The sequence below is a fragment of the Phaenicophaeus curvirostris genome, unplaced genomic scaffold, assembly GCF_032191515.1.
Source record: "Phaenicophaeus curvirostris isolate KB17595 unplaced genomic scaffold, BPBGC_Pcur_1.0 scaffold_69, whole genome shotgun sequence".
Lineage (NCBI taxonomy): Eukaryota > Metazoa > Chordata > Aves > Cuculiformes > Cuculidae > Phaenicophaeus > Phaenicophaeus curvirostris.
This window is the reverse complement of record NW_027206691.1, coordinates 232,463-244,737: the sequence shown is the minus strand read 5'-3', so window position 1 is coordinate 244,737 and position 12,275 is coordinate 232,463. Positions and strand designations below refer to the sequence as shown.

The window sequence follows — 12,275 nt, the reverse complement described above, 5'->3', positions numbered from 1 at the left end:
AATTGGTGACCGAGGAGAAATATGGAAAATTAACGTTAAAAAAAGATATACGTTAGCGAAAAATATATACATCATCGAAACATTAACTCTCAGCGTGAGGCGACTTCCATGGGAGTGGGGAGGGGGTCCCGCACCGCGGAAAGGTCCTGCTATAAGGAAAATAAAATGAAATGGAACTGTTTTATCTGCGATCGCGCTCTGTGATAACGATCCGGCCAGAGGTTGGCGAGGAAAAAAGCGTGTGTGGCTTTTAAATGAAAGTCACCTTCGCTCCTGAGGGCTGGAGCCGGGATTTGGGGTGGTTGATTGTTTTGCGGGGTTATTTTGTTATTTATTCAGGATATTTTATTATTTGAGGTGTTATTTTGTAATTTACACAGGATATTTTATTATTTTGGGTGGTATTTTGTTATTTACTCAGGGTATTTTATTATTTGGGGGGTTATTTTGTTATTTATTCAGGTTATTTTATTATTTGGGGGTATTTTGTTATTTATTCAGGTTATTTTATTATTTTGGGCAGTATTCTCTTATTGAATTTGGATCTTTTATTATTTGGGAGGTGATTTTGTCATTTATTTGGGACATTTTATTATTTTGGGGGTATTTTGTTATTTATTCAAGGTGTTTAAATATTTTGGAGGGTATTTTATTAATTGGGGGGTATTTTGTTACTTATTTGGGATATTTTATTATTTTGGAGGCTATTTTATTAATTTTTGGGGGGTATTTTATTATTTTGGGAGGTATTTTATGTTTGGGAGCATCCAACTCAGAGCTTGGGATGCTCGCTCCGCCGTTGGTCGCCCTGTGCACCCCGGCGGGATTGCAGACTCCAAGCAGGAAAGAAATTATAGGAAGAACCAGAATTCCTGAGGGGGTTTTCCCCCACAGCTGAGCTGAATTTTGGGGCAGATACTGCACGGATGGAGAATGGGAGCGAAGGGGGAAGGTGCTGGGGAGGCTTTTTGGGAGGAAAAGAGTTTTTGAAGGACTTTTTTTTTGTTGCAAAGCCCTGTTTTGGTATAAAACCCCTGTTTGAAGGCACTTTTTGGTGCAGATCCCGTTTTATAGGCTTTTTGGGATGCAAACCTCTGTTCAAATTCCTCTTTTTGGTGCAAACACTTTGTTGAAGGACTTTTTTGCTGCAAATCCCCGTTTAAAGAACTTTTTTTCCTGTTCCCTGTTTTGTTGCATTTCCCTGCCTGAATGGCTTTTTTGGATGCAAACCTGCAATTTAAAGATCTTTTTTGCTGCAAATTGCTGCCTAAATGGTGAGGTTTGGACTTTTTTTTGCTCCAAGCCCCCATCTGACTGGCTTTTTTGGGTATGAAGTCCCAATTTAAAGGATTTTTTTGGCTGCCCACTACTTTGGAGGAGCTGTTAGAGCAACATCAAGGTGGGATGAGGATGGGGACAGAGCCAGGATGCTTGTGCAGGAAACAAAGCTTATTTTGGGGGAAGAAGCTGGGGTTCTAGAAGCAAGCAAGGAACCCACTGCTGGCCGCTTGTGCAGGGTTTTGAATGAGAATTACCCTTTTTCTTTCCTTTTCAAAGCAAAGACCCCCAGATGCCATCCGTAATGCTCATTTATTCTCAGTGACTAGTGCAATAATACAGCCTTTGTCTAAAATAATGGTATTTCTTTGCAAATTGCCCCAAAACCCCCGTCTGTGGTGGAGAAATCCCTGTTACCTGATGGTGCTCCTCCAAGCTGTCCCGCCAGCAAAACCATCACATTTTTAAGCCTTGTTTTTGCTTTAATTTCAGCCTGGAGCAGAATATGGAAGAGCAAACCCGTCTTGGGCTGGGTAGCAGAGGAGCATCACCTGCATCCCCATGGGCAGCATCCACCTTTCCAACCCATTTTTGCAGCCGATAGCTTTGAACAGGTAGGAAAAGTATTTTTTTCCTGCTGGTTTTGGGACAAAAAATGAAGTTTTCTCCACTTTTCCCCCTCTTCTGCGTGCTGAGCGCTCGCCACCCTGCTGTCTATTTTTCCTCGCTGAGGTTCAGTTCTAATTATGTTGATTTTCTCCAGCCCACCCCCCTCCTGGCAAGCTTATTAGGGGGAATATTTTTATTTATTATCATTTCGCCCAACTCCCGCCAGCATTTCCAATTACTCTCGCCGCTTCCTTGTAATTGTCTTTCCGTAATGGCTGCGAAACAATTGCGCTAAATGAGGTGGCTCCGGCAAGATGAGGGTTTCACTTCATTAAAGGCTAATGGATTCCCAGCTCCGGCTCTGGGCGAAAAAAAAAAAGGGGAGAGAAAAGATGTTTAAATAGCTTCTTTGATTTTACGGGATAACCTTCCTCAGGTTACAGGGGGTTGGCTCTGGGTTGGTGTTGGGTGGGTGGTAGGGACCAGGGTATTTGCAGCAGCACCGTGATGCACGTGGAGTGTCCCCGTATCCAAGCTAGAACCTTCCAGGGCTTTATTTGATTTTTTTACATGTGTTGTCCCTCTAAATTCCTGCTGGCTTGCAAAAGCTGGCATCCTTCCCTTTTCCTTTTGCTATATCTAATGATAGGCTCTATTTATGGCTATAAATATAATGTGTATATTTATATATTATAAAAATACATGATACCTAGTAATATAATAACGTTGCTGTATAATAATGTATTACTATAATATATAATGTATCTGTGATATAACGCTGCTGTAATAACATATTAGCATGACATACACATATTTATAATTAACTACATTACATAATTCTGTGTTATAGAAATATCTAGTGTTTGATATAAGGTTAGGCTGAGAGGGTTGGGGTTGTTCAGGCTGGAGAAGAGAAGGCCCCATAGGGACCTTGGAGCAGCTTCCAGTGCTGAAAGGGGCTCCAGAAAGCTGGAGGGAGGCTCGTGATCAGGGAGTGCAGGGATAGGATGAGGGGCAATGGCTTTAAATTGGGAGGGGGAAGATTTAGATTGGACGTTGGGAAGAAATTCTTCACACTGAGGACAGGGTGGCCCTGGCCCAGGTTGCCCAGAGCAGTGGTGGCTGCCCCATCCCTGGAGGGGTTCAAGGCCAGGTTGGATGGGGCTTGGGCCCCTGATCCAGTGGGAAGTGTCCCTGCCCACGGCAGAGGGTGGAACTGGATGGGCTTTAAGGTCCCTTCCAACTCAAAGCATGGCATGATTCCAAGATTCTGTCATTCCATAAGCAGTGTATCAATAAACAATGCTTGATAAATAGTGAGTCCGTATTCATAGAATCTTGGAATTCTACAATTCCACAGCTTTTGTGTAGCTCCCTTCAGGCACTGGAAGCTGCTTGAAGGCCTCCCCATAGCTTTCTCTTCTCCAGGCTGAACAACCTCAACTCTCTCAGCCTGTCCTCACAGGCTTTGGATCATCTCTGTGGTCTCCTCTGGACCTGTTCCAACAGCTCCATGTCCCTCTTATGCTGGGGACTCCAGAACTGGACACAGGACTCCAGGTGGGGTCTCACCAGAGCAGAGCAAAGCAGCGCAGAGCAGCAGAATCCCCTCCCCAACCCCACTGGCCATGCTTCTTGCGATGCAGCCCAGGACACAGGTGGTTTCTGGGCTGCAAGAGCACTTCATCCGCTCATGTGGAGCTTCTCATCCCCAATCACAGCTTCCCTGAGTAACCTGTTCCAGGGCCTCCCCACTGTCGTTGTGAAGAAATTCTTCCTTATGTCTAGTCCAAATCTGCCCCTCTCCAGTTTATGCCCCCAGTCCTATCGCTCTATGCATTTGTAAACAGAACCCCCCCAGTTTTCTTGTATCCCCTTCAGGTACTGGAAGGTCACTATAATGTCTCCTTGGAGCCTTGTCTTCTCCAGGCTGAGAACCCCAACTCTCTCAGCCTGTCCTTGTATGGGAGGTGCTCCAGCCCTCCAATCATCTTCATGGCCCCCTCTGCACCCATTCCAACAGCTCCCTCTCCATGCTGAGGATTCCAGAAGGGTACATAATACTCCAGATGAGGTCTTACAAGAGAGGAATAGAGGGGCAGAATCCCTTCTGTTGACCTGCTGCTCCCACTGCTGTGGCTGCAGCCTGGGACGTGGTTGGTTTCTGGGCTGAGCGCCTGTTGCTGCCTCATGTGGAGCTTCTCGTTCCCCAGCACCCCAAGTCCTTCTCCTCAGGGCTGCTCCCAATCACATTATCTCCCATCCTGTATTGAAATCGAGGATTTCCCTGACCCGGATGTAGGACCTTGCAGTTGGCCTTGCTGAACCTCATAAGGTTCGTGCAGCCCCACTTCTCCAGCCTGTCCAGGTGCCTCTGTATGCCATCCCATCCTTTATTATTATTATTATTATATAGTTATTATAATTATTATATAATCCTTATGTCCCTATATATTATATAGTGTAGGTTATTTATAATAGCAATACTCATACAGATATATATAGCAATATCATTGATTTATTGCCATAAAATATCTGTTTCTGCTACCAGTATTATTGGCCCAGCAGCCAGGGGCAGAGGGAAAGCTTTTTGGTTTTTTCTTTGAAGCCTGAAGGCTTGCTGGATTTTCTCTCCTTAAACAGATACTATTTCAGCATTATTTTTATTTATAAAAACTTCTTTTCAATTTTTTTTCCAATTTTCCCCAACCTTCCTTTTTTTCCATTTTCCCCGTCCTTTCCCTTTCTTTTGCTGGATGCAGTTGTGGTCCAGGGGCTGGGCTGGAGGTGGGATCCATCCTGGTACCACGTGGAGTTGGAAGCTGAGACTCCGGGTTTTTTATTTGGAAAAAAAAAAAAAAAAAAGCGTTCACTCCCACTAGGACTTTATTTTTTTGGCTAAAAAAGACAAATTGGAACCCTTGGCCATAGCAGGATGCTCGGGGCCGAAGCGCCCCAACACAGACATCATTAGCACAGGAGTGAGGCTTCACAGCAAAGCAAAATCCGTCTGGGAACTGATGGAAAAAGCTTCCAAAATGGAAAATTTCCAGTTAAGGGAAATACTCAGAGCCAGAGGCACCACTTGAGTGAGCAGGAGTTTGGGTAGGTGTTGAAAAATGGGTAAAACTCAGGTTGAAATGGCCACATCACTTCGGTAAGCATCAGGCCTGCTAGATCTGCAAAAAATAGCTATTTTTGGAAGCAAGGTACAAGGGACACCTCAAAATGGAGGGGAAAATGCTTTACTCTGGAGATTGCTCATCATAGAAATATGTGAATTATCGCCGTTGTGGTGGAGGGGAAAAAGCCAAAAACTAAAGAAAAGTAGGGATTTTTGAGAAAGGTACAGAAGTTTGATAAAGCAGATAAAACCCAGGAGTTGAAAGGGTTAATGCTACCAGAAGGTGGGATATTTGTACTGGATATGTATTGGGTATAGTGGGTACATTACATCTGTCCACTGGATCGTTATTATAACACTGGTCTTCTGCAATTAGGTGAGACCACACCTCAAATCCTCACTCCAAGAAGGACCTTGAGGGGCTGAAGCGCATCCGGAGAAGGGAATGGAGCTGGGGAAGGGTCTGGAGAACAAGGGTTGTGAGGAGAAGCCGAGGGAACTGGGGCTGTTGAGAAGTGGAGGCTGAGGGGAGACCTTGTCGCTCTCTGAAGCTCCTGAAAGGAGATTGTGGTGAGGTGGGTGCTGGGCTCTTCTCCCAAGTGATGGGTGATAGGACGAGAGGAAACGGCCTCAGGTTGCACCAGGGCAGGTTTAGGTTGGACAGCAGGAAAAACACCTTCACTGAAAGGGCTCTCAGACCGTGGTGGCATCCCCGTCCCTGGCGGGGTTTGAAGACCAGGCATATGAGGTGCTCAGGGATACAATTTAGCAGTGGACCTGGATGGTTGGACTCAATGATCTCAAAGGTCTCAAGAACATTTCTCTTTTTACAGATCTGACTGACCTTCTAGCAAGGTGTGTGCAGTGGGATCTTTCCTAGAAAAATGGCATTTTTAAGGCATGCAGCCTTCTGAAACGCATGTAGGTGCCAAACAGCTTTGCAAAACTGGGGAACTTATGATGACACTGTTTCTGGGGGAACCTTAGATTGGCTTTATCTGACCTGAACTGTGATTTTAGATTTAGAAAGCAGAAAAACCTCTAAAATTGGGATGGCAAAATTTTGGGTGATGGCAAGGGTGGCACTTTGCGCTGGATGATGCTCAAGCATCCAAGATGTGTGCAAATTCAGGCTCATCTCTGCAAAAATCTCTCCCTTTGATAGATTTTGGTGGAGGTCATACACCCAGCAGAGGGGAAAGCAACGACCAACACCTGGCTGCGATGATGTGCAGCCGTTTGCATCCTCACCTCACATCCAGCGTGGTTCGGCTTCTGATTTGGGGCAAAATCCTGCATGTTTTGTGAAGGCGGCTGCCAGCTGCTGCTGCAGAGCTCCATTAACCCTGCGCTGGGATGACACCAGACCTTCACTTCGTTAAGTTGATGGCTCTTGCTAATTTTTGCCCTGTCCTATTGGGGCGCTTCGCTATTCAGCAGCCAGCCAGGACAGACGCCTTCATCCCTGTTTTGCAAGCATCCTCCTCATCCTATTTAACATCTCTGCTTGGGGCTCGCGCTCCTCCCTGTTTCATCCCTTCTTGTTTCCAAGGAATTTAAGAGAGTTTTTCCTTCCCTGGGAACACAAACACCAGTTTGATTGGCAAATTGATTTGGGATATTATTATTAGGGATTATTTTGATGCGGAGCACAAAGCAGCCCTGATGGGATGAGGATGCTGCAACCCAATGAGCCAAAATCCTTCATTATTGCAGACCTGACCTTGCTGGGCTGAGCAACCAGACGGCCAGGGATGCTCACCTCCCCCCAAAAAAACAGGGCAGACTTGGCACAGGGGCTCCTGACGAAGCCAGTGCTCCCCAGCCTTGATTAGGCACCCGTCATTAAGCACAGAGCTCGTATAACTGCACGTCCAAAACTCCCTGGCTCCAGATCGCAGCTTTTCGGCGCTCAAATGCATGGGAAAAAAAAGCGCCTGGTCTGGTTGCAGAGCATCACATCTCATCATACCGCAGCTACAGCCTTATTAGAATAATTATAAAACCATTTTGCAATTAATATTTTTATAGGATGCAACATTGAACATGGCTTTAGTGACACCTGGGGCTTAATTTATCTTCATCTTGGGGCAGAAAATTGTTGTAAAGTGACTTCATTGGCTTCAAAGCTCAGCAGAGGAATTATTTTCTGTCCTGTTTGCAAACTGGGTGTCATCTGGGTGTGGGGTTTGGGACCATTTTCCCCTCCAGCTGTTGCATTGCTATTAGATTTACAGGGAAAACACCGTATTTTGCAGCTTTCTCTGTCCTGGAGTTACTTCTGGGGTTATATCTAGCCCAGGAAGTGATGAAAAATCTGCTGTTTCTGAGAAAAAGAATTAATTTTTAAAAAAATACAGAGTTAAAAAAGCAGTTAATTGAATTTAAAATAACAAGTATTAATTTTTTTGGAGGGTGGGTAAAGGACGTGGCTGGACTGAATTACTCAGCCATGCAAATAGTGGGTTACCAATACAAACGGGTGTCAAAAGCCCCCACAAACCTCCCCAAAACCCTGGACGTTGAGCTTTTCTAATGAGCTCGGGAACTAAAGGCTGGGTTTTGGGGAGCAAGTGAGGATAACGAGCTCTTGGGACACATTTGGGCTTGCTAGAAGCCTCTGATAAAAGCTGAATCCCTCAACGAGGAGCATCAGTAATGAAGAGCCAAACCCTGATTTTGAGGTAGGAATTATTAGTGTGTGTTTTGCAAGGCATTTGGGGTAAAAAACACCGTTTGACCAAAACTGAGCCAGCAATGTGTGCTCACAGCCCAGAAAGCCAAACCGTGTCCTGGGCTGCGTCCAAACCAGTGGAACCGGCAGGGTGAGGGAGGGAGTTCTGCCCCTCTGCTCTGCTCTGGTGAGACCCAACCTGGAGCCTGGGGTCCAGTGCTGGAGTCCTCAGCACAGGACGGACATGCAGCTGTTGGAGCGAGTCCAGAGGAGGCCATGGAGATGATCCAAAGGCTGGAGAACCTCCTGTATGAGACCAGCCTGAGAGAGATGGGGTTGTTCAGTCTACAGAAGAGAAGAGAAGGCTTCTGGGAGACCTGAGAGCAACTTCCAGTGCTGAAAGGGGCTCCAGGAAAGCTGAGGAGGGGCTCTTGGTCAGGGAGTGCAGAGATACAATGATGGGAACGGTTTTGAACTGAAAGAGGGGAGATTTAGATTGCACATTAGGAAGAAATTCTTCACACTGAGGGTGGGGAGGCCCTGGCCCAGGTTGCCCAGAGCAGGGGTGGCTGCCCCACCCCTGGAGGGGTTCAAGGCCAGGTTGGATGGGGCTTGGAGCCCCTGATCCAGTGGGAGGTGTCCCTGCCCATGGCAGGGGTGGAACTGGATGGGCTTTAAGGTCCCTTCCAGCCCAAACCATTCCATGATTCTATAAAATCTCGCCAGGTTCATGCGCCGGGGCTGTGTGATGAGTTCAACAGTGGCAGCAAATGACTTGTTGCTGACAAAACATGTGCCAGCAAGGAACAGCCTGTGGGGTTTTGAGTAGAGCTGACTCACAGTCGTGCCTGCACCACGCAGGCAGCATGATGCAGATATCCCGAGGCTGCCTTAGCTCTGGAGCCACGAGCAGGAGGGATCTTTTGGGACCTGAGCTGTTCCAGAAAGCATCTCTGTTTTTCCCAGCTAGTTCAGTCAGGTTAATAAACCCCCATCACTGCCTCGCCAGAGGGGCTGTGGAGCGGCATGGAGCCTTGATGGGCTACTGGCAGCTGGAGGAGATGAAAAAAGTTGCATTTTTATTAAAGTTGGATCAAAATGGAGAGTCACCAAGCTTTGCTTTTAGCCAGTGTCCTTGCTTTGGTCTTAGCCAGCGTCTTCACTTTGTGTTTAGCTTGTGGACTTGGTTCAAGGCCAGCCAGCACTGCTGGTTTGATGTCAGCTCACGTCTGTGAGTTGGTCCTAGACAGCATCTTCGCCTTAGTCCGACCCACCATCTTTGGCTCGATTTTAGCTATGGTCCTTGGTTCAGTCCCAGCCAGCATCCTTGCATTGATCTGACCCAGCATCCTTAGTTTGGTTTTAGTTAGCATCCTCTGTTTGATTTTGACCAGCATCCTTAGTTGAATCCCAGCCAGCGTTGTTGGTTTGCTTCTAGCTTGCATCAGTTCTAGCCATAATTTTCAGTTTGCTCCTAGGTACTATCCTAAGCCAGTGTCCTCGCTTTGACCCTTGTGAGCATCTTTGGTTTGTATGTAGCCAGCAGCCTTGGTTAGATAAGTGCCAGCACCCATGGCTTGATTCTAGTGTCCTGAACTTAATTCTGCCCAGCATCCTTGCTTTGATCCTACCCAGCATCCTTGCTTTGATTTTAGCTGGTGGCCTTGGTACAGTTCTACACAGCGTCTTTTCTTCAGCTTGAACCAACAAGTTTGAATTTATCTGCCATCCTTGCTTTGATCGTCTCCAACATCCTTGGTTTGATCCTAGCCAACATCTTCGGTTTGATGTTCTCCAGCATCCTTGGTTTGATCCTAGCCAACATCTCTGGTTTGGTCCTCTCCAGCATGCTTGATCTGATCCTAGTCAGTCCTCATGCTTCAATTGTAAACCTTGCTTTGCTCCTAGCCGGCATCTCCACCAGCATCCTCAGTTTAAATGTAACATATTTTCCAACTTATACAGGTAAATATATATATAGAAATACGCTTCCGATGGCTATGATGGGGCTGGCTCATCCCACTGCTCTTAGCTTCCTCTGAGCTGCTCCAGCCTAGACTAAGTCTTTGCAAAAACCAGACCCTTGCCCTCCCCGATCCACCACGTGTGGCATCTTGCTGCTTTTATCTACTTCTGGCTGGATATTTTAGCATTCGCTGATGCAAAAGTGAAGTGCAGGGGGGTTGTGCTTCGTAAAAGACTCAATCTACGTCTGGATTTTCTCGAGCATAGGGTGAAGAGCTGAATGTAGGAGGTCTTATGCCCCATTCCCCGTTTTTTTCAGCAGTTTTTCACAGTGGAACATCCTGGCTGTGTGAGTGATGCAGGGTGGCAGATCCCCGGCTGGTGTTAATGTGGGGGGGATGTGGTCATGTGTGCGGTCAGACCTGATCAGATTCAAGCCAAGTGTTTACTTTTCTTCCCATAATGAGAGTAAAAAAACAAACAGAGCAAAATAATTGCCAACAAGCTGTGTTTTGCCCAGGTGAATGAGAAAATGGGATGAAGCCTTCCAGTTCTGAAAGGGACTGCAGGAAAGCTGGGGAGGGGCTCTCGCCCAGGGCGGGCAGGGACAAGATGAGGGGAACCGTTTTCAGCTGGAAGAGGGGAGATTGAGATGAGATCTTAGGGAGAAATGTTTTTGTGTGAGGATGGGGACACCCTGGCCCAGGTTGCCCAGAGCAGTGGTGGCTGCCCCATCCCTGGAGGGGTTCAAGGCCAGGTTGGATGGAGCGTGGAACCCCTGATCCAGTGGGAGGTTCCAGAGGGTGGATCTGGATGGGCTTTAAGGTCCCTTCCAACCCAAACCATTCCATGATTTTGTGATTGTCTGAGCATCACCAACGCTGAGCCAGAGCTGCCACACTTCATCATTTAACTTGACATTCAAGCTGCGCTGTGCAAAAAGCCTTTTTCTCCCTATTTTGAAGGGGTTTCAGCACGGGGATGCAGGCACCTTGCTGCTCCCGCATCCCTCGAAAGCTGCAGCAGCCGGTTGCGTACACTGGTTGTAAAGATAATTAAGTTGCATTTCTGCACGTTGTTTACTGTTCCTCTGAACCAACAGTTCCCCGGAGACTTCATCTCAGGGTTGGTTTTTCTTTGCAAACCTCCTTGTGAGTACATTCTTCATTATGCTTTGCTAACAATTTTAATTTTACTATTATTAAACCATCCCAGACGCTGCCTTATTATGTGCCTGGGAGCTGAAATTCCTGAATTGGGGGGGGGAACGACTCACATCTGGGCTTGTTCTGCAGATGTTTGGTCTGCTTTATGAAAGAGCAGACGTTAAAGCCCGATGTCAAAATGGTTTTGCCCCAGGATGGGTTTGCACAGGTTGGTGTGGGAACGGCCGTGGCACAAAGTGGAACCAAAAACTTGTTTCATCCTGTGCAGGAGCCAAATGGGAAAAGATCTTATCTTGGCTTGGCCTTTTGGGAAGAAAAAAGTGATAATTTTTGCCCTGGAAGAAAAGAATAATTGAAAAAAAATTAACTGGAAGGAAGAGCACCCATACCGTGATGAGGCAGAGCCTGGAATTCTGCCCTTCAGACACTGTTTTGCTCTTTTATTCTATTGTGGGAGTAAAAAAGTTACCCCAGACACCTGGGAGCATTGCTCTGGGACCTGGCGAGGTGCATGTGCAGAAACCCATCAGGATTTTACTGCGAAGGCTCCTGGGCATGTGCATGCACTTGCATGCGCGTGACTGCAAGTGCATGTTTGCATGTGTGAGTTCGTGCTCACATGTGCATTTGTGTGTGTGCATGTCCGTGTGTGCGGGTTTGTGTGTGTGCGTGCATGTTGAGGTTGTTCAGCCTGGAGAAGAGGAGGATCTGGGGACACCTTAGAGCAGCTTCCAGTATGTAAAGGGGATGCAGGAAAGCTGGGGAGGGTCTCTTGATCAGGGAGGGCAGGGAGAGGACAAGGGGAATGGTTTTGAGCTGGAAGAAGGGAGATTAAGATGAGATCTTGGGGAGAAATGTTTTACTGTGAGGGTGGGGAGGGCCTGGCCCAGGTTGCCCAGAGCAGGGGTGGCTGCCCCATCCCTGGAGGGGTTCAAGGCCAGGCTGGATGGGGCTTGGAGCCCCTGATCCAGCGGGAGGTGTCCATGCAAGTGTTGGAACTGGATGGGCTTTGAGGTCCCTTCCAACCCAACTCATGCCGTGATTCTAGGAGTCTGTGTTTGCAGATGCATGTTTGGAAGTGCTTGCTTGCATGCACCTTTGCATTTGCGTACCTGCACGTGCGTGCACACCCATATTTACCTCAGTGCAGAAGCACACACGTGCACAAAGGTCCTCAATGCAAAATAACCATGTTTTCTGCGCACAAAGCCACACACACTAGCCTCGGGAGGCAGGGATGCGTTCCCAGTGAGCATCACATGCAGATTCAGCCCCCCTGATTTACACCCCCTCAATAACTTTCTTTTCTTCCCATTATCTCTAACCCATCTACTCCGGGAAGTTTAATTTCTTCTTGCTAGTAATCACCATTAAATAGAAATTGTCTTTTTCTGTGTAAACACATCATTAGTGAAGCTGGTTTCTGCAGGGTCCAGATTTCATTTTTATTAAAATGAAA

The 12,275-nt window shown here is 47.0% G+C and overlaps 1 protein-coding gene across 2 annotated transcripts in view; it reads left to right on the top strand.

Annotated features, from left to right (window-relative positions):
- LOC138734249 (coiled-coil domain-containing protein 15-like) overlaps window positions 1-12,275 on the top strand; it is a 65,859-nt gene that overhangs the window by 27,573 nt on the left and 26,011 nt on the right. For both annotated transcript variants that reach the window (XR_011339543.1, XM_069881837.1), the window contains exons 2-3: window positions 1,771-1,892; window positions 10,753-10,801. Coding sequence is in view for 1 of the 2 variants with exons in the window: in XM_069881837.1 (XP_069737938.1) it covers window positions 1,840-1,892; window positions 10,753-10,801 (102 nt within the window). In the remaining variant the exon portion in view is untranslated. The remainder of the gene's footprint in view (window positions 1-1,770; window positions 1,893-10,752; window positions 10,802-12,275) is intronic.